This window comes from Echinops telfairi, unplaced genomic scaffold (genome assembly GCF_000313985.2).
Source record: "Echinops telfairi isolate 266 unplaced genomic scaffold, ASM31398v2 ScPeMD7_7424;HRSCAF=8462, whole genome shotgun sequence".
NCBI lineage: Eukaryota > Metazoa > Chordata > Mammalia > Afrosoricida > Tenrecidae > Echinops > Echinops telfairi.
Window position 1 is genome coordinate 47,528,185 of NW_022111324.1, and position 24,733 is coordinate 47,552,917.

At 45.1% G+C, this 24,733-nt stretch overlaps 1 protein-coding gene across 1 annotated transcript in view; it reads right to left on the reverse strand.

Moving 5' to 3' along the window:
• Window positions 1-1,336: 1,336 nt before the first annotated feature.
• Window positions 1,337-24,733, reverse strand: part of KDM5B (lysine demethylase 5B) — an 82,755-nt gene continuing 59,358 nt past the window's right edge. Inside the window, exons 14-28 of the mRNA XM_004699812.3 lie at window positions 22,567-22,686; window positions 20,818-21,012; window positions 19,056-19,237; window positions 18,781-18,905; window positions 17,809-17,959; window positions 17,597-17,711; window positions 16,839-17,194; window positions 14,581-14,719; window positions 11,577-11,756; window positions 10,910-11,068; window positions 7,884-8,369; window positions 5,489-5,600; window positions 4,727-4,881; window positions 2,858-3,178; window positions 1,337-2,330 (exon numbers count right to left, since the gene is read on the reverse strand). Coding sequence (XP_004699869.2) covers window positions 2,193-2,330; window positions 2,858-3,178; window positions 4,727-4,881; window positions 5,489-5,600; window positions 7,884-8,369; window positions 10,910-11,068; window positions 11,577-11,756; window positions 14,581-14,719; window positions 16,839-17,194; window positions 17,597-17,711; window positions 17,809-17,959; window positions 18,781-18,905; window positions 19,056-19,237; window positions 20,818-21,012; window positions 22,567-22,686 — 2,934 coding nt within the window. The 3' untranslated portion in view covers window positions 1,337-2,192. The remainder of the gene's footprint in view (window positions 2,331-2,857; window positions 3,179-4,726; window positions 4,882-5,488; window positions 5,601-7,883; window positions 8,370-10,909; window positions 11,069-11,576; window positions 11,757-14,580; window positions 14,720-16,838; window positions 17,195-17,596; window positions 17,712-17,808; window positions 17,960-18,780; window positions 18,906-19,055; window positions 19,238-20,817; window positions 21,013-22,566; window positions 22,687-24,733) is intronic.

Consider the following 24,733-nt stretch of genomic DNA (forward strand, 5'->3'; position numbering starts at 1 on the left):
CCCATGGGCGGCAAGTGGCTTGCACTTTGGGAGGGGTGATTCCAAATATGGTCACCTTTCCTCCCCCCTGCTACTTCTAGGTGCTTACTGTGTGTGACCTACAGCTAAAAGGAAAAGTCTGTGGGGGCAAAGGGAGGGGGTGTGCCCTAGATGGGCAAAGTGTTTTCTCTTCTGATAATGCCCCCCCCCCCCCCCCCGGGCTTTCTCAGATGTGGGGAGGAGCACAAGGATCGGTGGCATTCTGTCCATGTATGAGGTATGTGGGTGGGGTGGGGTGTGTGGGAGAGCACCAGTCTCCCAAAATTTGCATAGGAAAGAGGCCAAACCACTTAGATCAGTGGTTCTCAACTTTCCCAATGCCTCAACCCTTAATATAGTTCCCCATGTTGTGGTGACCCAACCATATAAAATCATTTTCTTCATCACTGCCATTTTGCTACTGTTAAGAACCAGGCGGCCCCCCTGTGAAGGGGTCGCAGCCCACAGGTGACAACGCTGACTTAGATTCACGCAGATTGCCTGGATGGAGCCTGTGTCTTCTTGGCTGGCCCCCAGACCCCGCCAGAGAGGGAGAAGCAGCAGAACAATTGTGGGAAGACTGCAGACAAATAGGAGTCGTTCTTGTAGAGAATTTAATACTTGGATTGCATAAAAGAGGATATACATTTAAACCACCATTACAACACAAAAATGGGTGTGTGTGTGTGTGTGTGTGTTGTGTCTTGTTTTTTATTTAAAAATTCACTGGTTCTGCCCATTCCAGGCTTATGGCTATTGAATGTGTGTGTGTGTGTGTGTGGGGGGGGGGGGGGGGGGGGGGGCGCGCGCGTGGCACACATTTAGGAACAGAAGAGCACAACCAAGCAAGAATATGTCTGTTCTGGGCACAGAAGAACAGAGCCCGTTAAATAGACAAGAGGCTGGCAGACAGCGTCTGGGCAACGTGATGCCAGGTGACTGCTGAGTCGAGGCCGGCAGTCAGGTGGAACTGGGGTCCAGGGGTATCTCGGCCAGCCTGTGCTTTCCGTCTTGCCCTGTCAGTTCAGACACAATCAAGGTAGCTCCCAGAGAAAACTCGGGAGAGGGGGACATGATGTGCCAACATTCGGGGGAAATGACCTGAAAACCACCCTGGCTTTGCTTGACTGGGGGTGACTGATTAGGGGGAGTCAGAGGCCTGGGGCCCACCCACCGAGCGGGCTCCAACAGAGCGGTGTCCTGGGGTTGTCAGTGGCCGCGGCAGCCTGGTGGCGCAGAGGCCCTCGAGCTGAGCAGCCCAGCGGAGAAGGGCACGGGCAGCTGCAGTCCCACGGCTCTAAATAACCAGCATGTAGCGTGATGTTAGGACCAAGGATTTATTCCACGATATAAACTGCAACATTTGATACAAGCTACCAAAAAAATAGGGGAGGGTGGCAAGGATGGGGGTGGGGGGAGCACCCCGAAGGGAGAAAGCCAAAATACAGCTGTAGCGATTTTACTTACAGAGCAGTCTCTTTTCGACATCACTAGCTCGTCAGTGACACTAGAAACTAGACAGTTGCGGTCTGTACATCAACCAAATGCTAAAGCACCAGCACACTGTGTGGAAGTTTGTTTCGTTTCCTTTTAATCCCAGCCACTGAAACCAGACATAGAATTATTGCTCAGATAAATAAACCTAGTCTACCCGGTGGGGAGGGAGGGATAAAGAAAGAAACCAACAGAAACCCCAAAGTGAAAAACTCAAGTTCCGCGATGTGGTGACAGAGTAAACGAGAGTGGCGACGACTCCTCAAGGGAGGATTTCCTGGACCTTCTGGGGCCTCTGGGGCACAGACACCGAAGTGGACTGTAACCCCAGACCGAGGTGAGGGTTTTTAATGCCACAAATGAAAGGTGCAAAGCTTCAATGCCTGCCAAACTGGTGGGAACCCCTGCAAAAAAAGTCAGCAGTTCAATTTTCAACAACCACAAACAGCTCTTAAGGAAAAAAATACAAAAAGTGTCAAAAAAATTTTTAGTTGTTTTTTTTTTTCCTTTTTCTTTTTTTCAAAGAGTTCTGGGAAAATGATCCCGTGAGGAATAGAAATAGCACCGTTTGCAGGCTGGCGTGAAGGCCAGCCCTGCCGCTTTGCTGAGCAATTGAAGGAATCGTCTTGGTTGGAGTCCTGAATGACTTTGAGAGGGAGGGGGGTTTGTGTTTGTGGTTTTTACTTTCGGCTTGGTGCGTCCTTCACAGTACAGCGCACACAGATGTAGTCTTCCTTCTCTGCCATCTCTGGAGAAACACCAACACAGACCTGGTGAAACCACTGATTGCAGCTGCCATCACACTGGACCCAGTCCACCTGGTTACAAAGAGCAGGGAGATGGGATTTTCAGAGGAAAAATGGGAGTCACACGGACAGGCCAGCCGCAAGATATTCAGGCCGATTACCACCTAGCAGCCACTGTCCCACCACTGGGACCTTGGCCAATAGCTACGCCAAACGCATGAAGCTGGCCCGCCAGCCAAGCAACCAAGTCAAAGCCATTCTTCAAGTCCTGACTGCTTTAGGGTTAAGACAGCATCCGTCGCCCTGTGACAAGCCAAAGGGCAGGACATCAGCATCCCTCCCACCGTCTTAGCGCCGGGATGGTGAGCGCTGGAGGAGCACGGAAAGGAGAAGGGGGAATGAGTTTCTTCGAGCAAAGGGAGGAGCCCCAAGAACGACGGACGGAAGAGCAGAGAGATCAGTGGGGGAGGGCTGAGCAATCCATGTGGATCAGCTCAGAGCAGACAAGCAGAAGAGAAAGACCCGGCGAAGTGAGGTCTAGCTTACAGGGTTTCTGGGTCAAGGGAAAGCACGTCCTCTATGGCCCAAACCTCACTGACCTCATCTCCTTCTGGCTGCAGGCAGCTCACAGCTGGGCAGATGGCATCTTCGTCCCCAGAGTCCTCCTGCTCCGAGTAGGATGTGTCTGAGGGCAGGGAATGCGTTTCAGCAGAACGGGCTAATTCATAGCTATGCTCCCTCTCTAACTTGAAACTGTTCGTGTCCTTGGGGTGGCTCAGTTTGATTTTCTTCTTTTTGGGGGTCCGCATTTTTTTAATTCGATCCCACCGGTCGCTGGGTAGGTCCTCTCTTTCCAGGCGTCTCTTCAGTCTCCTCTCCAGATGGCTCATCCCATCGCGCTTCCCTCGGCAGCAATCATTCTGGGGGAGGGAGGGAGGGAGAGAGCAGAGTAAGCATCGCCTAAAGCTTTGCCCTCACCAAAACCCGTCCCTTCGGAGGGAACCGTGTATTCATTCATAAGCAGAGGTGCCTCCAGCACCCTTTAAGGGTCTCTCACAACTCCCTGGTTGGAGCTGAACTAACTCCTTCCCCCTGAGTGTGAATGCCACTGAGGGTCCACTGGGAGGAGGACAGAGTAAAGCTGTCTCCCTAGACCAGTGTTTCTCAACCTTCCTAATGCCGCGACCCTTTAATACAGTTCACCACGTTGTGGTGACGACTCCCAACCACAAAACTATTTTCGTAACTGTAATTCATAACTGTCATTTTGCTACTGTTATAAATTGGGCCAACCCTGTGAAAAGGTCCTTTGACCCCCAAAGGGGTCGCAACCCATCGGTTGAGAACCGCTGTCATAGAGCCAAGCAGCAACTGCAGACGAAACAAAGGAGGCCCCAAAGCCTGGTTTTCACCACTCTGCAGTCTCTTCCTAAGTGTGTATGTTCATCCTTTGGCTTCAAAGGTCCCTAAGGATTGACAACACTGCCAACCACCCCTCACATACAGTTCCCCCCCTCCCCCCACCCCCCACCAGAGTCAGGTGCATTCACTGAAGACAGGAGGTACCTTCAGTGAGCTTTTCTACTTCCATTTTCACACAAACTTTTGGAGATTCCCTTAAACAAGTTGGAACCATAATGAAAATTAAAATCCTCCCTGTCCGCACCAGCTGTCCTCAGGAAGGCTCTTCCCTGAGTATACTAACAGCTTAATCCCCTGACCATCATCTTAAAACCGAAGGAAAACCAACAGTGAACAGGTCCATGCATCACTTTGACTCCTGGTGATGCTATTGGACTACTACAGGGCAGAACTGCTGCCTAGGGTTTCCCAGACTAGAAATTATCACAGAAGCAGATAGCCTCATTTTTCTCCTTCGAAGCAGGTGATGGCTTTGAACTGGCGGTCTTGTTGGTTAACAGTATGGTGCTTAGTTCACTGTGCCACCAAGGCCCTTCTTGGAGATCCTTAAATGTTATAGGTCAGCAAGATTACACGCAGGAAGATATACACTACGCAGAGAAATAAGGCATTATTCCTCATGCTGCAAGGTAAGTCGTAAGTACTCAAACAAGGCATCCTCAGTTGATGTGCCCAGTTGTTCTAGTAGGTTTGGGGGTTATAATAAAGCATGCTTTAAATGCCAATGTCTCATTTAAGATTATGTTTTTTTTTCTCTACAGTATCCCTCTCAAAGAAGAGGAAAACTGTGACTGTAATCATCACTATAACCACAGGAGCAAACAGGATAAGCAGCTTGCTAAGAGGAAAACACTCCACAACTTCAGAAGGTTCCAAGAGAGTCCAGGCTCTTGCTGCTCAGCTCAGCCTCCCTTGTCAGCTGCAGGGGCAGCTTGTGTGGGAGAATACGCTTCCACCCCACCCCATTCTTTAGGTGGGATGGCATTTAAAAACATCCCTCCCACTCACCCTGCAACCTTTTCAGCCTTTCCCTTCCCCACACTTACCTTCTCACTGCTGGGTCTGACTGGTGAGCTGTGGTTAGCTTGTGAAGCAGGGCTTGGCTTTGCAAGTAAAGTCTGGTAAAGCTCCTGAATTTCAGGAAGGGACACCTGCAGCGACTGGGCCTCCATCAATAGTTCATTCACTTCTGGACTAATGCCTGTTAAGACCAGAACAAGTCATCACGACACATCAACTCCAACCCAAAACCGCCTTCCCTCTTCCCTTGCTGGTAACGCAGAAGAGAGCGTGTACACACACCTGCCTTGGTGGGCTTTACTAGAATGCACGGAGACAAGAGGAGAGTCGACAGCAGGGCAATTGGAGTGGCTCAGGTAGCTGTCATTACTAGATACACACTGCTACTGTGGGACAGGTTCAAGACACCCGGTTAGCTTTGGGCAGAACTCACGTGGCGACCATTTACAACCAAGTATTAGATTAACTTGGGTCACCACCTTCAAGATCACCCACGAGTCTCCGAAGTCATGAAGCAACATGGTAGCCCATGAGCTGGCATTTAATCACCAGCTGGTACTGGGATGAACCCTTTAGTCTAAAAACAAAGTCCATAAAGCCTTCCCCCTCCATTTCCTTTGCATTTAAAACCTTCCAATGTAATCCTTCCCAGTGTGGCTCATCCACAGTAGCGCATATCCTCTATTAAACAATGGCCTTTTTCTAAGATCCTGACTGGCTCTTTAAAAAAAAACAGATGCAAGATCAATTGCTCTCATCCAGCCCTCAAAGGAACTCAAAGTACAAACCATGGAGGGGGATACAACTGCGCCCGGTCGAGAAGGGGGAGTGCAAATACGAGGTTCTGCTATCCCAGTCATCAGGCAAGGAAAAGGATGTCGTACCAGGTGGTGGAGAGACCTAATGGACAGAAAAACATGGTACAGTGAGGCTTTTTCAGGATTAAAAAGAGTCCCATCAATCCAATGGCAAGAGCCTGCATTGTATCAAGCAGGTAACTCACCAAGGAAAGAGAAGGAATTGCTTTTGCCAATGAGATTTTCTGGCATTTTACCTCCCCCAAACCCAAACCAAACCGGTTTGGATTCTGACCCATAGTGATTCTACAGTATAAAATGGCACTGCACTTGGTGAGGGTGCTTAACCACTGTGCCACCTTACATCTGGCCAAATTATTCTCCTGAAGACCAAGCCTTTCCTCTTGCCTGGTGGAGCCCTTGCGGCACAGTGGTCACCTGTTGGGCTGCTAAACTCGAGGTTGGCAATTCAAAACCACCAGCTCATCTGAAGGAGAAAGATGACACTTTCTACTCCCACAGACCACTGAGAAGTCATTTTCTCTGTCTAAGTCTGAATCCACACGTAATTCTCCCTATGACTGTGAGAAATCAGCCCCCCTGTGCTGTCATCAACGATCCCTAAAGAGGGCGAGGAGGAACACTTTCAGAGTGTGGTGTGTCCTTTCACCAAGGTCTATTCCATCCCCCAAGACCATGCTCTTTCTACATCTACTTTATTGACAAGCCACTGGGCCCTTGAATACTCATGAGCAGCTAGCTGGTTATATCTCTCCCCGTCCAAGAGGGAAAAGAGTGAGAAAAATCGAAAGACCTATGGAAACAATTAGTCCAATAGACTAATTAATGGACCACACAAGCACCAGTTTGTACAAACACTATAAGCCGCTCTAAAAAGCACCTCACTAGAAGGTCCCGGGGTAGAGTGGGGGAAATGAGGACCAAACTTACTCATCAGAGAGACCAGTGGGACCCCTAAGACTATGGTGCTAAGTCAATTCTTCAGGTCCGGAATTGAACTCACCCCAGCGTCGGAATAATAGACCATTTAACATCAAAATGGCAGCACCTCCATTGGGCAAGAAAGAGGCAGGAAACCGGGAAACCCGGGAAGGAAGTAGAGAAGGGGATGGGACGTTGAGGGGAATGTAGAGCGGTGCTCTGCTGGGTAAACCTTCAAATTCACAGTAAAGCTCAATTCAAAAGTAAACCCTTTCTCTTTATTAATAACGGTAAATTCCTAATACACCCTAGGTAAAAAATACAGCTCTAAGCTGACCAAACAGCATAACTCATCAATTCAACAAAAATTTATCATCTGCTTTGTGTCAGGCACTATAGTTCAGAAGCCAGAGGGCAGGAGAGACGGCAAAGACCAGATAATTTTTTTGTCTTTACCTTTAGTTTGTTGAACATTCAAACCGCCAAAACCTCGTGTGGGTGTTGGTCTAACATAACGGAGCTGTGACATCTATAGTAGAGACACCTGTGCTGGATTCCCAAGTCATCCATCAGCTCGGCCATATCGAAGGGTCCGACTGCCACCTTTACATACTTTCCCAGCAGCCACCTTCTATAGGTGACAGAAAGGCCGGCCCGCCCAACCCAGTGGCAGTCAGAGTGTGGCTGGTTTTGCAAAGACCGGGTGGTAAGAATCACAGTTTTACCCTAAGGCCACACACAGAGGGCATAAACCCCTGCGAAATACCTTCGCCCTCCAAGAGCAACAGGGCACCCAAGGCCAGAAGATTCCCTTTTCATTCAGTGACTTCAGTCAGAGACAGAAGGTAGAAGCTTTATGATCATGGCCAAATATTTTTAAAAAGTAAGTATGCATACATGTTAAGTATATAAATAGCAACACATAAATAAAAAAATTATGTGCACAGGTTTCCATGCTATCTGAGAGTACATATCTGAGAGTACAATGCCCTTAACGGAACTTTTGTACGCTAAAATGACATAAAGCGAAGGAGCAATTAGCATTCATTTACACACAAAAAAGCTTTCCTCCAGTCCCAAGACTTGAAAAATAAACTACCAAATCCTACCAGACAGCACATAAAACTTTTAAAGAGAATCAAAGCCCACTAACGTTAGCCTAGCACTCAGACACATTTCAAAGCCATGAAAGATGAACACCTGTTTGCTACAACAGGGGGCCCTAAAAGGCAACTTCTGGCTACTAAGAGCTCCACCCCCGTCCCCAAAAAAACCCACAAAGTAGATACACATGACCCTTGGAGTGGGAGTGATAAAGTGGGGAGCGAGTGATAAAGTGAGCACGGCTAACAGTGACGCGATCGCCAAGGCAACAGAATGGGCTTAGTGTCTTGTGGGCTACACCAAGCCCATCCCACAGCGGCCAAGCAGAGGCCTGACTCACCTTGTTTGTCTCTGACACCTGTCCTGCTGAGGCTTGCCATCTGCTATATAACAGTCCTGACCCCACTCGATCCCGTACAAACTTTAGATTCCCTGACGAAAGCAGTTGCTGGGCTCTGTGCTGCCAGTTCACGGTTCTTTCGATCATATATCGAAGTGCATCTCCCTCAGGGAGGCGAACTCGGATGCGCTGCAGGGAGGCCAGCAGAGGCAGGATTTTCTCCAGTGGAGGTTTCTCTGACCTCCGACAGTGGGGACAAAGCCAGACTTGGGAGCCTTGGGAAATAGTGGGTACAGCCACACAGGTGGTGTGGAAAGCATCCCTGCAGAGTTCACATTGGATCATGGGGGCAGCTGGGGCCTTCTGACACAGGCAGACTTTCATCTCCACATCTTGGGCAGGCGATAGCAATTTCCCTTCATTGGCTTGTCTGAGAGACTGCAGGGCTTCCATTTCCCGTAGACGAGCCTCGCCAAGCGTTGCCATCTGAAAAGGAGTGACAAATCAAGGACACTGTCACAGGAAACAAGGCCAGTTCAGAGAACTGTCTCTCAGAGTACATGAGCCATGTCCTCCTTTTTGTCCTGCTGCACACTAAGCAATGCAAATATGGGCGGCATGCCCCACTGTGGCTCAACTTCCACGGGGGAAACACGGGAATAGTAACGGTGCCCAACTCAAGGAACACTGATAGTGAATGCGGAGCCCGGTATACCCAGTACACAGTACCCAGTACACAGTTAACTCCACAGTGGGAGCAATTAACACACACTGCACTGCTTCTTTGCCTGCTATCTGTCACTCTTGAGATAAAGGGCTGCTCACATTCTGTATCAATGGTTCTCAACCCTCCTAACACCACAACCCTATAATACAGTTCCTCATGTGGTGGCGACCCCCAACCATAACATTATTTTCTTTGCCACTTCATCACTGTCATTTTGCTACCATTATGAATGAGGCAACCCCTGTGAAAGGGTCCTTTGACAACCCCCACCCTGCAAAGGGGTCTTGACCCACAAGTTGATACCACTGCTCTACATGGAACCACCCCAGAGGGTCTCCGTTTGTTGCTCAGTGCCATTAACTCTTGTGCCCTTCCTAGATATCGGCCAACAACAGGGCTTTCTGTGTGTGCTGAACACACGCAGCACTGGTAGAAAACCACCTGCACGCTCACATAGTCATTTGGTAGTCAGCCGCTCGAGATCAGACGGGCAGCATTTATGCAAAGACAAAGTTCAGAGGGTCAGAGAAGGTACGGAGACAGGACACACAAAAGGTGGGTAAGTGATGTTACATGGCAGGAGGTGGCAGTCAGTGACAGGAAAGAAAATACCAGTGAATTTATGGCTGTTGCATACAACACTGATCTGCTTTGTAACCTTCACCCAACTGACAATAAACCTTCTTAAAAAATTAATTGAAACACCTCACCATCCATTACTTATTACTATATACACTCCAACAACAAGATTACTGGGCAAAAGCAAAGAGCAAGTAAAATCCATATAAAGTTGCTTTGGGGCAGAAAGTTGTAATAAACTCAAATTGTAATGCCTATCCTCTTTAAAGAGAGCCAAGTCACAAGACAGTGCAGGATTCTATAGTTGGCAGGCTGTCCATAAATGAAACCCTTTTTCACATAATTAAAGCCAGGTGTCTGATCTGTGAAGGAGCCCAGCTACTCCAGAAGCAAACTACAAAGGTAGCACATTTAAATCAGAGTCAGAGTTGGCCACTAACACCTAACAAACTGAATGTCCAGTTTTACCAGGCAGGCTTCCTCCAGAAAAGGTTGGCCACTCAAGTCTTTGTCTGGTACCACTGTGGACCCTAGTCCTTTTTTCCAAATTCGACAACCACTTCCTTAAAATGTTATGGGTCACATCTGCCTACCATGCTTCACCAGGCGAGGCCTCTGACTGACTGCAAAGACCAGAATGAATCCCCATTGTCCCTATGGTTGGGGTTACAAAGCAAAATCTGTAATCGAGGGATTAGGAAAGAAACAAAAAGATCTAGAGGTAAACAATGTTACAAACTTGCAGTACACAAACACACACATAGCCACTTATTTTTAGAGAAAATATAATGTTGCAGGCAATGGGGGTGTGTTGAGGTGAGGTGTATGTGTGCCTGAAACAGAGAGCAATCTGCTGACCTTTCAAAGTTCTACCATGAAATCAACAAGCAGCGCAGTTTTCAAACCAGGGGTCTGTGGGTGGGCAGAAACTCATAGCTCAGCAACTGTGGGCCAAATCCCGGGCACTTCAGGCGAGGAGGAATGTACGTTCCTTCTAAGTTTTCACAAAAAGGAACCACAGACATAAGAATGGAGACCAGAATGGTACTCAAGCAGAATTTGCCCAGATCCTTACTGAATGCACAAACATGTCCTAACAAAGGGCAAATCCAGACGCGCCCAAACCACTCACTGGAGGGGCTGGGAGCTAAGGAACATGGGGGAGGACAGTTCCCTGGCTCCAGGTTGCCGTCACCCAAGTAGCAGGAGCAGCTACTCTGAACACTGAACGATGCTTCAAGCCATTAAAAGGAGCCGGAACCCACAGCTGTTCTCTTTTATGCTAATGCCAGGTGTTCGCTACACCACAGGTAGATCCTGCCTATTCAGCTTCCTGCACGTGATCACATGTTTACACTGACATGGTTACTAAATGTTGATGTGGCTCAAGCAAGCATATCCGGGCTATGTTTCAGTATATTTCTCATTGTAAACCAACAGGTCGGGATGCAGTTTCGCCCTCTCTTTGAGTCTGGATCTCCTGAGTCAGGCATAGGCACTGGGAGGACTGCCTGCGCAACAAGATGGACAAAAGGCCGTCCTCTGGACTCACTGCACTGCACCTCTGTACAATGCTTTTCCACTTAAGTGTCCAGAAATTAGACTGCCTCTAAAGCTATTCCTCGAGTTGCCTTCCGAATATTCCTGGCAGATAGGGAAGGGCCAGAAACCCTTTCCCCGCAGAGCAAGAAAAACAAAGAGAAAAGTCCCCACAACGTACAGCGGAAGCGGTCTCTTTGCTCTCGGTCAAAGCTCTTTCCAGGTCACTCAGACTCTCTAATTTGGGGCTTCTCTTCTTCCCACTTGGCAGGGGCTCCTTTAACTTTCTCTGCTTCCTCTTCAACCCCGAAGGGCCAATATCACATCGAGGGCACAGGACCTAATGTGGGACAAGCACAGACACTGATCAAATGTGGGAAGAAGTACGTGTCTCTGTCATGTTCTCATTGGGAGCCACGCAACCTTCGGGGCAGACCTCCTAGGAGAGAGCGGGAAACTTACACAAGATTGGCTTTGAACCCAGATGTAAAATTCAGTAACTAATGGTACATTATGCCAATTCCAATGACAAAGCACAACTAATAGTAGGAAACAGAAAGCAGAAGGCTAATGCCATCTATGTGAGTTGGGCGGGTTCATGCATCGACTCCAGCTGGTGAATGAAGCAAGATCGAGGTCTGTCTCAATACTGCCGGGACTCCTTCCACACAATGGGAGACACAGTCATCTTGACACCATGGCTGCTACCCTAAACACACCCAAAAGGCATTTAAAAAGGTCATTTCACCAGATGCTTAGAAGACACCCCTGGCTCTACTTAAATGACTCACAGAACAGAGAAGATCAATCCGTGATATCACACTTGGGCGCACTGGTTATAGACTTACCTCTAAGAGAGAGTAAGGTGAATTCTCGGTCAAGAATGTATTAGCAGCACATTCTTTCCAAGCCTGAACCTCGGTGACTAGTGACTCCAGTCTCGGCAAAGAATTCAGATGTACCGGGATGGATCGACCTCGGGTGACCAGTTCTACGAGTGTGTCTAACACTGGCACACGTCCTCCAGCCTTAAAATACATGGAGAAAAGTACAACGATTTAGGGGTGTGGGGAGACATAATTCAAATTGGGCCTGCTTCATTTCGAGATCTCAATAAGTTAAAAGTCACAGAAATCAACAGGGCCTAGTAGTTGACCAATTAGTGGTGGTGCTAGTGCGTTGACAGGGGATCATTCCCACAACAAATACTTAGAAAGGCGGGCATATGCTCAGCTCTAAGGACAGGAATAAGAACAAGATTATAAGGCTCATAATTCACAGCCTCACGTCATTACCCTGTGGATAATTTAAAAAACTTTACACAGAAAACTTATAGGTAACTCAAGACTTTTATAAAAAGAAACAAAACAGCCTTTTATTCCATCCCATTCTCCATTGATGGGTTACAACAACTTGTACAGCATAAATTATTCAGAAAACTTGAATATGAATTGAAGTGTTATTCTCAAACTTTAATGTACGAGGATCATCTGCCGAATTTACTTAAACACACTCTCCTGGGCTCCATCTTCAAACATTCAGTTTCAGGAAATAGTCTCTTATCTGCGAATTTCCATCACTAACAAGTATGTCTCCAGGAGACAATTTCATCTCAAACAAACCAGCTGTGCTGATTAATGCTGTTTATCTGAGATTCCAATCTGAGCATCAATGGGCTGGCCATACTTCAAGGACAACAGCATTGGGGTATGGCGGCAAGTGGGGGAGCCACGGGTGTTGCTTTAATAAAATGGTGGGTGCAACTGAAGAGATCCAAGTATAGCAGGCCAAAACATATCCATCAAGGCTTCACAACTTCCAATTCATAGGAGATACAGGTAATAGAGTACACGAAAGCACTGGTTCTCAACCTTCCTAATGCCGCGACCCTTTAATACAGTTCCTCATGTGGTGGTGACACCCCCCCCCCCACCATTAAATTATTTTCGTTGCTACTTCATAACCATAATTTTGCTACTGCTATGTAACAGGCGAACCCTGCGAAAGGGTTGTTTGATGCCCACAGGGGTCTCGACCCATGGGCTGCGAACGGCTGCACTAAAGGAAGCAATTGAGCAAATGCGGTACGTAGACGCCAAACCACAGGGTAACTGGGTCATGAAAGAAAGTGGGGAATGGAGGATAACTCACTCCACTGGATGAACAGACACGCCGGCAGGAGTATTTTTGGGAAGAGCCTGGGAAGCTTGAAAGCCCACTACCTTTGATATTTTTCCCTATACAATTAAAATTGTTAGGACATAACCCTTAAAATGAAAGGATGCCTTACACATGTAATTCCAGCAGTATGATTTAGAAATATTCTATGTACAAAACAGGAATACGGAATAACATTTAAAAAGAAAGAATCTGCCAGATCAGAATTTTGTTTCTGTTAGTTACACCTCCCTATTAGCCCTTATATACAAAATGTTAAGTAAAGGCCGGGCTATATTTCAGGAATTAAAATTTGCTTTTGCCCTCTACTATCATAGGGCTAAGTACTAAATAGCATATACATTATATAAGGGAAAAGGAGCAAATACACTAATTATTATCATGCCCCTTTCCTGATTTCACAGGTTAGCCTCTTTTCACTGGAGTCATGTCCCCTCTAGACTGTGACCACAGGGAACACCTTCAGCACCGAATAACACTGACTGCTATAGTTGCATCAGTGGCTGACAGGCACCTGCTCTCTCACCTCTCCTCGAACCAGTGTCTTCTCTTCCCTATTAACTGGAACAGCTGGCCAGGTGTTTTCTTGCAAACATTAAACAACTGGCCAATGAAGACCACAAAAAATGGCACACACAAATATCTCAAATATCTCAACAGCAGCTGATGGGTTCAACAAAACATAACATTTAATGGAACCCCTTAGATAATCTAAACATCTTTTATCTCACAAGATCCACAAGACTTCAAGGGTTACAATGATTAGAAGAAAATGGGAAAGTGCTCTCCTAGCCCTTCTCAGATTAAATTACTTAGCTTAAAACTGGGGGAAACCATACAATGAATTCAGTTTGTATTTTAATAATGACACAAGTAGATTTATTTTGTCACTGAGAGGAGGCAAGTGAGTACAACATCTAACCCAGACAAAGATAGTGACGAGTCGCAACGTATTTTGCTGTTGCTGCTTCTTTGCCAGGGCTGTGGAGCCCTGGGAGTGCAATGGCTTAGCTGTTGGGCTGCTAATTGCAAGGCCAGTTGTTCAAAGCCACCAGCTACTCCTACACAGAAAGGGGAGGCTCTCAGCGCCTGTGATGGCCAATAATTTTGGCAAGATATGACTCTGTCCTATAGAGTTGCAATGAGTCAAAATTGACTTGAAGGCAACAGATATTTCCGGGTTGGCCATGGTCATGGAACTGAGCTATTCTTGACATCTCAACACTAACGTGTGCTTGGCAAGCCAACAAATCTCCACTAGGAAATCCTATTATTCAAGTATTAGAAACTACACCTTCTCACCTAATTTTTAGCTTTCTTCCATCCTCAATCCAACCTTCAACTTTTCTCCCCAGCTTCCAGAAAATTGTGGTTCAATTATCTACCATAGCTAGAAGGTACATCTAAGTAAAACTGGACAGAAGTCTCGATTTGGACAGTTCAAAGAGAGTAAATCTGTAGACTGAGATCCAACATCTTAGCTTTTTAACAGGAGCAGTTAAAAAAAAAAAAGGAGGAAGGCCCTCCACCAGCTGGAGTGGCACTATGGTAGCCAACAGTGGGCTCCAACAAGAACAATGAACAACAGTGGGGATGTCACACGACCAGCTCACTGGCACCTCACACAACAACAGGTGCACATACAGCATTCAGGACAGGGGTTGAGACACCAACCTGGAGGGCTTCTACGTCCTGAAGCCAGTCTTGGGCTCTCTGGACGGAGTCCTTTAGAGCCACCCCATTGGGCAGATAGGCAGGGATCTCCTCAATCTCCTTGACAGCTGCAGCAAGGCTGTTCATTGAGTGCCGTGGTCTGTGTACATAAAACCAGAAACATTACTTTGCATTTTATGTCTGTGGTTACCAGGGGCCCAGGGGGAGGCAATCACTTCAAAGGAAATTCTGTATGGAAAATACATTTTTTTTTCAAATGGCACAGACTACTAGATTGTCCAATTAACTCATTTCAAATGGCTGCATTAAGACTTTCAAAGTAACAAAGATTAAGAAAGCATATGACCTAGTAAAGCATTTAAGTTGATATAACCTATCACAAACATACACTTGCAGAAGGTAAACACGGTGCTAATTCTCCTAATGTTTTGGCTAGATACACTGTCAAAACTCATTTCATCCGTTTCACGAAGAAAACCAAAATTTAATGGGCACCTCTGCTCCTTAAGATTACAAAACAAACTAGACCAGAGGATGTATACTGATACAGATAGGAACTGGAAACACAGGGAATCCAGGGTGGATGATCCCTTCAGGATCAGTGGTGTGAGTGGCGATACTGGGAGGGTGGAAGGAGGGTGGGTTGGAAAGGGGGAACTGACTACAGGGATCTACATGTGACCTCCTCCCTGGGGGACGGACAACAGAAAAGTGGGTGAAGGGAGACATCGGACAGGGCAAGATGTGACAAAATAATAATTTATAAATTACCAAGAGTTCATGAGGGAGGGGGGAGCGGGGAAGGAGGGGAAAAATGAAGAGCTGATGCCAGGGGTTTAAGTGGAGAGCAAATGTTTTGAGAATGATGAGGGTAATGAATGTACAAATGTGCTTTACACAATTGATGTGTGGATTGTGATAAGAGTTGTATGAGCCCCTAATAAAATGATTTTAAAAAACAAAAAAGATTACAAAGCCACCTACAACCTGGATAATGCTTTTTGTGTGTCAGCTGAACCCATTTAAGATCTATCTGGCAGGGGCAGGACATCGGCAGGCAGTGTTATATTCGCTTCTGCCCCTCAGATGCCTGGCCTATATGTCCAACCAAATCTCTCAAAAATACAGACAACATCCACTAAGTCCCCACGGCAGCACACCAGACTGTGTGATCAAAGGATTGCGAGTAACATGAATAGTATCAAGTTGAAATTGTGAACACCTGGTTTTCAGAAGGCTATGGACAATGGAAGCCCAAAACCTATTTGCAGGGTGCACATTTGGATTAAGTCTCTTGTGAATCCCCTCTGACCATTCAAGGGACGCAGCTTTGCTATCCAACAAACAGTATTATAAAGTCTATGGTGGCAGGTGTAATTAGATTAAAATGTAATGCCTTGTAATTTTATCTCCCTTGTCTCATTTAATATTTTCTGCTTTCTTCTTGATACAGGTTTTTGTTTTGTCTGGTTCTTGATGGGAATTTTTCTATGTATATTTTGTGTTTTGTGTGATTTTCTGTATGTAAACTCCAGGTCAGGATGATCTATAGAGACATTAACTGGATTGATATTGCCTGGGTCAGCGGTTCTCAACCTGTGAGTTGCAACTCTGAGGGTTGAATGACCCTTTCACTGGGGTCGCCCGATTCGTAACAGCAGCAAAATTACAGTTATGAAGTAACAACGAAAATAATTTTATGGTTGGGGGTCACCACAGCACGAAGAACTGTATTAAAGGATTGCGGCATTTGGAAGGTTAAGAACCACTGGCCTAGGGGCTGGCAGGGGGAAATAGAGCACTAACAATGAGAGTATAATAAAAAATGTTAAGAAATTAGCTGTGGTGGTGACTGCACAAACCTTAATACTACTGAACAATTACATTTTATGATATATGAAGTGTATATACAGATAAAACTATTTTTAAAAATTTTCAAGAAGGAGCTAATACCAAGAGCTCAATAGAAAAGTGAATGTCTAGAAAAGAATGGAGGGAACATATGTACAAAGATGCCTGATGCAATTGATGTAGGGACTGTAACAAGAGTTGTAAGAGTCCCCAATAAAATGATCTTTTAATTAAACATTTTAAAAATTCATTCATCTCAACCAGTGAAGTAAGGAGGAAACACATATTTAACCACGCTGTAAAACATCACCTTTTAACTGAACTATGTCTACATGGGCGCGTGGAACGGCAACTAACACTTACTGAAAATGTGTGTTCTGCGCTCAGAGGTGTGGGTTTTTTCTTACCGGGCCTTGAGAAGACTCTTGGCTTTGTCATCCCAGTGTTCCGACACTGTGAGCAGTTCTTGCAGCCGGGCCATAGCTTTCTCCACCACTGCATAGGGAGCCAGCCCCACCCCAAGGTCTATGAGACGTCTCATATCATCTAAAGTGAGGGAGTTGGGGTCTAAGCAAGCTTGCTGCACCTCTTCCAGCCAACGGGCCTGCTCCAGGCGGATACGCATCTCAGCGAGCTGGGGGAGTTCAACGTCAAACTCAAAACTGACGTCTAGCAAGTCCTGCAACTCGGCAGCACTGGGCATTTCCTCAGAAAGCAGTTTCTGGCTGTGCTGTTGGAAATCTTCTACACGGTGCAAGAGATCCTATAAAACAGGTTGTCACATCAGAAGACGACTCGGCTATCGGCTCCTTTCCCACTTGGAGGCTTCAACGCACACTCAGTGTGGTCCCCTCTCACCTCACTCGTGTGTGGGTAACCTGGGCAAATGAGGTAAGCTGCCAGCGGAACAAGCAACTACAATTCATTCATTATACACCAACAGTAAGAACTAACCAGCAGCCACTTTCCATGAAAAAATTTCAAGCTCACACTCTCCTCTGCTAGCCTATTATTTTTAAGACACTGTGCTGGTTATGTTATTTAAAACATTTGAAAGCAAATGTACATATTAACCACTAAAGGAAATAGTATAATCCTGACAGCTAAGGGTGTTTACACAGCACTGGATCACCACCGCCCTCTCCCACATACCCACGAGGGTTACCTTCAGCAATGGCGTCTGGCTGAGGACACACGGAAGAGCATGCAACTGTGTCACAAACTGTCGGAGCTCATTCACAGTCAGCTGATTTGGGGATTTCCCTCCACCTGACCGGTATCTATGAAGACAAAGACCAACAGGGCAGCCTTATGAGAGCATTCACCACTCCCTGGTTCGGACGCTGGCGGGAGCAAGAGTAGCAGCAAACATCGTACCTGGTTTGTCTCTTGCCATTAAGCAGCTGCTGAGCCACAGAAGCACACTTCTCTGCGTCCTGTGTGACTAAGCGCAGGTGACGCAACAGATCATTGTCTGGGAATTTCTTCATTTCAGATTCTTCGATTAAAGCCTTAAAGCTTACCAGACCTAGAAACAGAGGAGAAAGGGGGGAAAAAATCTCTTCTGTGCGCATGCTTTATTGCTGCCAGGGTAAAACACAGTGGAGTAATTTGCTTTTTAATTGTTAGCTATAAATATTTAACATGTTTGGTGGGGTTTTTTGGGGTTTTTTTTGTTTTGTTTTGTTTTGTTTTTGTCTAGCAGGAATAAGCTTTCAATTGAAAAATGTTCAGACCTGAAATACTATTCTATACAGAAAATAGAAAATAACTGGTTTGTGAAAACAGCAACAAAAACATCTGTAACTGTTGCTGGGCCTGTCTCTTCTGGCCTTCTCTCTGCGGCTGGCATGCTGAGGCAGGGCGTGTCCCTTTCAAAAGGGGGAGCGGCGCTGCGAGACTACGAAAGGAAAGCGCTGAGAAGTGACAGCAGCCTCGGCTTTCACTGGGACAATCAAGCGCTGAAGCGCTGTTCCGCAGACACCAGCTCTACCATCCTTCTGCCTGGGTCGTCACATCTGCTCAGAACCAAGCCAAAAGGGCTTTTCCAAAGAATGAAGTGCCTTCCTCTTCTGAGACAGAAATGTGTATAGTTGGTTCGGTTTCTTAATGTGATCTCTCCTACATCCATGATCTTTGACTTTGAGGGAAAGGTGTCTGCTGCGTCCACCTACATTTTCTCCAGGAATATTCTGTGTCTACAAGAGGGGTTAGGGGTTAACACAGGATGCGGCTGGGCTGGGCTGCTTCAAGCAATCTTTCTGTTGGTAAACAAAGCTAGGTTGGTCGCATGGCAATTAGACCAAATGTGCCAAGTATGGCGTCACATTACAGTAGAATACCACCTACTTTTCTTCTTGTTCATCTTTGCCTCCAGAGCTTCATTCACATTCAAGGCCCACTCATTATAAGATTCTGCTCGAAGCTTCAGTGCATTCATCATGGGGTAGAGATCGTCCAGAGTGTATCTATACCTGGAAACAGAACAGCCAATGAAACTTAGAGGCGTGTGGGTTTGGGGAAGATCCACGCTCAACATTTCAGCCCAGAAACAGGGGTGCCACTGATCTTGTATTATGAAGGATTTGGTGTTTTTCATAGAGGATTTCACCCTTCTTACTCACCGCAGCTTGTATTTATAAGGAGAACAGGGACACAATTCCTTTACATGATGCAGGCAAACAAGAGAGCTGGGTTTACAGGAACAGGAGATGGCGGACATGAAGCATGTCGTTTTGCATTTTATACACTGACGCTCATCATCTGGCAATAGCTCAAAATCCATTCTCTCTGAATCAATTACGCCCTAGAAGAAAGTACACCTCAGAGACCTCCAAAGGATAATAACGCCAACCAGAGCCCAACACAAATACAGAGCAGATCAACCTCCAACACCAGCACCCAATAAAAGAAGTGCACAATTACAAAACAGAAGAATCACCTAGCACACAGAGGCAAGCCAGTCTATCTCGTTTATCTAGAAGGGACACCTTTCTGACATTCTCTCCTGTTAGACAAGATAGAACCTTACTTTTAAGTCATTTTTTGGTGTGGTTGAAATTTCCCTTTAAAGTAGGATTAAGAATTAGCTCAAGGATGTTATTTAAGAGTGAAATATGTCCATTTGTTCCATTTTCCCTACCTGGGAAAACTAATTCTTTCCTGATGCTCCCAAACAGTGCTAACTCTGATTGCTGGGCACTGCTTTCGGGCACTCTAACGTACGCCAGAGTAAGGTGGATGGGAACTTGGTGAAGAGCTGTAATGAGCCCACAGCCTGGAATTCTACTCAAAGGGACATCTTTTTACAAGAAAATAAATGTGGGTCTATTTGCAAGTAATTATTTAAAGGAGCTTTAACAACAGCTATAATAAAAGCTGCTGGGTACTTTTACAAAGCAAGAACCAAAAGATAGCTACAGATCCAATGAAGCCTACAAATTACTGATGGTCTAAATCAAGAGGACTCTGTAAGTATGGTTATCACTTTACAGACTAGATTCAATGTTGTGAAGATATCCAACAAGCTTTACTGCGGGTGTGTTGGGTGAGGGGAGGTTGTTTAAAAAGAAATCAATCTAATTCTAAAATTTATTTTGAAAAGCAAAGGAATTAAGTAGTCATAAAAGAAACAAAAACAAGGAATGTTGGAGGGCTCACAAGACTTATACAAGAAGACCACAAAAGACTAGTAAAAGGATAGACCAATTAAGGGTACAAAACTAAGACCCATGCAACCAATTTAAAAAACACCAGGCAACTCAATGGAGAGGGGAAAGTCTTTACAAGACATGGTACTGGAACAAGCAGACATCCATATATTTAAAAGTTAACTATGACGTAAGCTTTGTACCATCTATAACATTTACTTAAAGTAAGTTTCACCTGAACCCATGACTCTCTAAGAGTCTCCAGGAGAAAAGCTTTGTGCTTTGGTACAGGTGAGACCGTCTCAGACCACATTTTCCACAAAAGAATGGACTTTATTGAAATAAAAAAAAAGGAATCCTACTCTTGGAAGTCAATGCTAGAAAAATGAAGCTACACCGCGGAATGGAAGGTAATTATTTGCAGAAAACTAGCAAGAGGATTGGTATATGGAACATATGCAGAATTCTAAGAACAACTCAATAGGAAAGAGCAGGTGAACGATATGGACACTTCATCCAAGAAAACAGATGAGTGGTAAACAAACATATAGTCAATAAATCATTAGTCACTAGAGAAATAGAAATTAAAACCACAATGAGATGCTATTGTGTATCTAGAAGAACGGCCTATTAGATTCCATAAACAAAAGAGTCTTCTAAAAATGTTACTAAAGCTAAGAAAAACTTTACCAAATTGATACCTTGTAGCATATAATTTGGATTCCAGACACCTTACCAATTTGCGGACAGTCTCCCTTAATGCCCTTTCATCCTCGATCATAATGGCCATGTCTTTCTGGACAGTGGAAGCCACGACAACGTCAAGCACATCAGCCTTGGACGCCATTTTGCAGATCATCTCATCATGGGAGAACACGCAGTAGCGGTGCAGCAGACGGTAATGCTCCACGCACTGGCGGCCTAGTGGCAGCTGCGTCAAGAGAGGGGAACAAATCACTTGAGTCTCCTCCTTTCTAGTTCCCGAGATTTCTGACTACTATTATCATCAAAGTAGCAAATATCACATCTCATAATTCAACCCTACAACCAGACCCGAAGATTCCTAGGTCAGGCGTCAGGCCGTATTTGTCTCTGCATTTCAAAGACCCAGCAGTAATATATTAACAATGGACTGATAGAATGATAGCCACAAAAATGTAGGCAGTAATTGAAAAATATAAATTTACACATGTACCTCAAAAGAATGGTTTAGTTCTAGTACATGTGATACTAAACCAACCATATGTTATCAGTAAAATAGTGAGCTTGAGTCTGAATACGTGAAGTACCCCCCCCCCCAAAAAAAACCGGAAATGTTTTCAATGCTGTTTTTTTTTTTTTTATATATAAAACAACCTTATCACCTTCAAAGTACTCTCCGTTACACTTAATACATTTGTTATATCTGCGATTCCATTCTTGGAAACATTTTTCAAACCCATCTGTTAGATGTTTTTTTTCTTCTTCACCTCTTCTACATTAATAAATTGCTGTCCTTTCATGTCCCTCTTCATTCACAGGAACAAAAAGAAGTTGCACTGAGTCAGGAGCATGGGGCAAGAGAGGCGAGCTGGGGGGTTTTGGGCAAAAACTGGAGCACTGCGATGGCTGCATGAGCAAGTGGTGCGTTGTCATGGTGGTGAAACCAGTCCCCGTCTGCCACAGGCCAGGCCTTTTTGTCACACACTATCTTCTCAGAACCTCTAATAAAAATGTGGTTGACAATCTGACCTGCTGGAATAAACTCCAAATGCACTACAAGTTCGTCCATTTGGGAAGTTGACAGATGTCCAAAACGAGGTTTGTCTTCAATCGACATTTCATATTTTTTGAAAAGAGAAAACCACTCCTACACTCGGGTTGTTCCCATCGTGCTGTCCTTGTAAACTGTGTTCAACATGACAACAGTTTCTGCGGCATTTTTCCTGAGCAGAAAACAAAATTTCACAGCCTCATGCTGTTCTCTTAAATTGGCCATCCCAAAACACGAGATTTGACGGAAACTGCTTTTTAAAAAATTAACTGTGGGAAAAAAACTGTGACCAGAGAGAACCTTCCCAGGCAAGGCCACTGGGTGCACTAACTCAGAGGGAGTTGCTGGATACTAGCCTAGCTAGGCTAGAGGGAAAAATGGGTACTACAATAGCTCTGCTCAGTACAATTCCGGTTTTGTTTGTGTGTGTTGCTTTGTTGGGTTTTTTTGTGGGTTTTTTTTTTTTTTGGGGGGGGGGGGTGTTAACCCCTTGTATATATCAAACTCCTTTCTTCAAAAAAGTTTGCAATGAAAATCTAAAATTGAAAGCAGAATTTAGTGCCCATAGAAAAGTACATTCTTGATTTAGAATGTGGTGCTCCATTGTGGACTGGTAACAATGTGAAACACCAGTCATTTTAGTGCTACATACACACAGAGTACGTCATTTCCGCAGAAAAACAAGCAAGCAGGCAATACACTTGGAAAGGCTGATACATTGTAATAGCATACCCAATCAACGGTGCAGAAGTTAACCGCCTCAGCAAAATTAAAGCCCTGGTTAAAACCGCTGTGATAGGCTCTTGGAAAAGTAATCACAAACTCCCCAGCACACTGATTAGTTCGATAAACCTAAGGGAGAGAAATTAAGAGGTGTTTAGGTTTTCAGACAGTGTCACCCTCACTGTAGACATTATGGATGGAAAGCTGGAAACAATGGGAGAGGAACATTCGGTCCTCGAGTGTAGGAAGTCTGCAAAACCATCAATACCAGCTAACACAGCATGTTTTGCCAAAGAGCGGTTCCTGCCACCACATTAGGGGTGAGTGGATTAAATGTCTGCTGAGTACCCCTTTCAAGTGTTGTTATAAATATCCAAATGACTCTTGGCAGGACAGTTTCCCACCCTTGATCAGGACAGAGGATTCTTCAAGAAAAGTAGCTTTTGGTCAATTCAAAATGAGTCAGGGTACTGATTTATCTATCTTTTAGGAGGAGATTTAAACTATAGCAAATTATCTCCTAGAGCAGTGGTTCTCAACCTTCCTAATGCCACGACCTTTAATAAAGTTCCTCATGTTGTAGTGACCCCCAACCATAAAATTATTACCGTTGCTACTTCATAACTGCAATTTTGGTGTTATGAATTAGGCAACTCCTGTGAAAGGGTCATTCCACCCCCAAAGGGGTCGTGACCCACGGGTTGAGAACTGCTGTCCTACAGCAATGTTTCCCAAAATGGGTACTTACTGACTGCCTCCTGGGAATGCTGGACCAATCCATGAGAGCTGCAAAAGCAGGTACCTACACTTTATCCTGGAATATAGGCTTTAGTACAAAGGCTTTTAATTGTGTGAGAATACTATGCCTTTTCGTGAAAAGGGGACAGTAAAACAAATAGAAATTGGACGACCTATGACCTAGAGTTAGTCATTCCTGCCACAAGATGGATCCGCACCCCAAATTATGATCAGTATCAGAGCAGAAAGCGTGGCTAATACTACCAAATATTTGCTTATATCCAGGATCATATTTTTCTAATTACAGCTATAATGACAATAACCTAATATTACTTTAAATTAAGATGCCCTAAAACCAACTAGCACCACCTATCTAACAGTTTACTGTAAATGCTTCAGAAGCTCACCTGTGGCGATGTGCTAAAGAAGCTAGGTCACCCCAGTAATTCAAATACTATCAGAGTCCATTCAAGGTAGACAGGACCAGACTACAACTAAGGACTTGGAGATCTATTTCCAAAATGTGGTCAATAAAAAACCCAATGGGACATAACACAATAAGGACCAATATCTGGTTAAAAAACGAGACCTTGGGTTGGAAGACACTAAAAATATTGAGTCCACAACTATGGATTGAAGCGTCTCAAAACTCAAGAAAACGGAGCAGTTGGGGCCGGTGTTTTTTTCTGTTTACATGCGTTTGTGAGGAGGATTAGCAGCACAGCATTAAGCATGGGGCTGCTACCCACAATATTTAAAATCTTAGAAAGGCAAAGAGGTGGTTCTAACCCACCTGAGAATGGTGGCTGTGGGTCAGAATAGACTCGCTGGCAGTGTTTTGTTTTGGAGTGAGTTATATGCGTCTGCCCTGGTAGTGATGTGAGGGTAGCAGTAGAAAGCTAACCACAGGGTTAGTGAGGCTGTCTGCTCTGATAAAGATTTACAGCTTCAGAAACCCTCTATATATGGTCACTAACAGTCAGCATCGACTGAATGGCAATGAGAGTTTAAGAACCAACTTGTTGGCACTTTATAATAAAACTCAGAGCCACTAAGTCAATTCTGACTCATAGCAACTCTGTAGGTCAGAGTAGAATTGCCTTTTACAGTATCCAAGGCTACAAATCTTTAAGAGAATGGGAAGCTTTATCTTTACCTGCAGTTTGACTGGTGGAGTCAAACTGCTGACCTTGGGTCAGCAGCACAACACATTACCTGCTACAAAACCAGTACTCAGCAACTTACAATGCCAGCAATTGAAGAAATCCATTCTATTTCCAAAATCTCAGAGCTAAGCTGGACCTCAAACCTATCTCCCAACATTCTGGTCAATTAAAAGTAAGCCAGTACTCAGCAACTTACAATGCCAGCAATTGAAGAAATCCATTCTATTTCCAAAATCTCAGAGCTAAGCTGGACCTCAAACCTATCTCCCAAC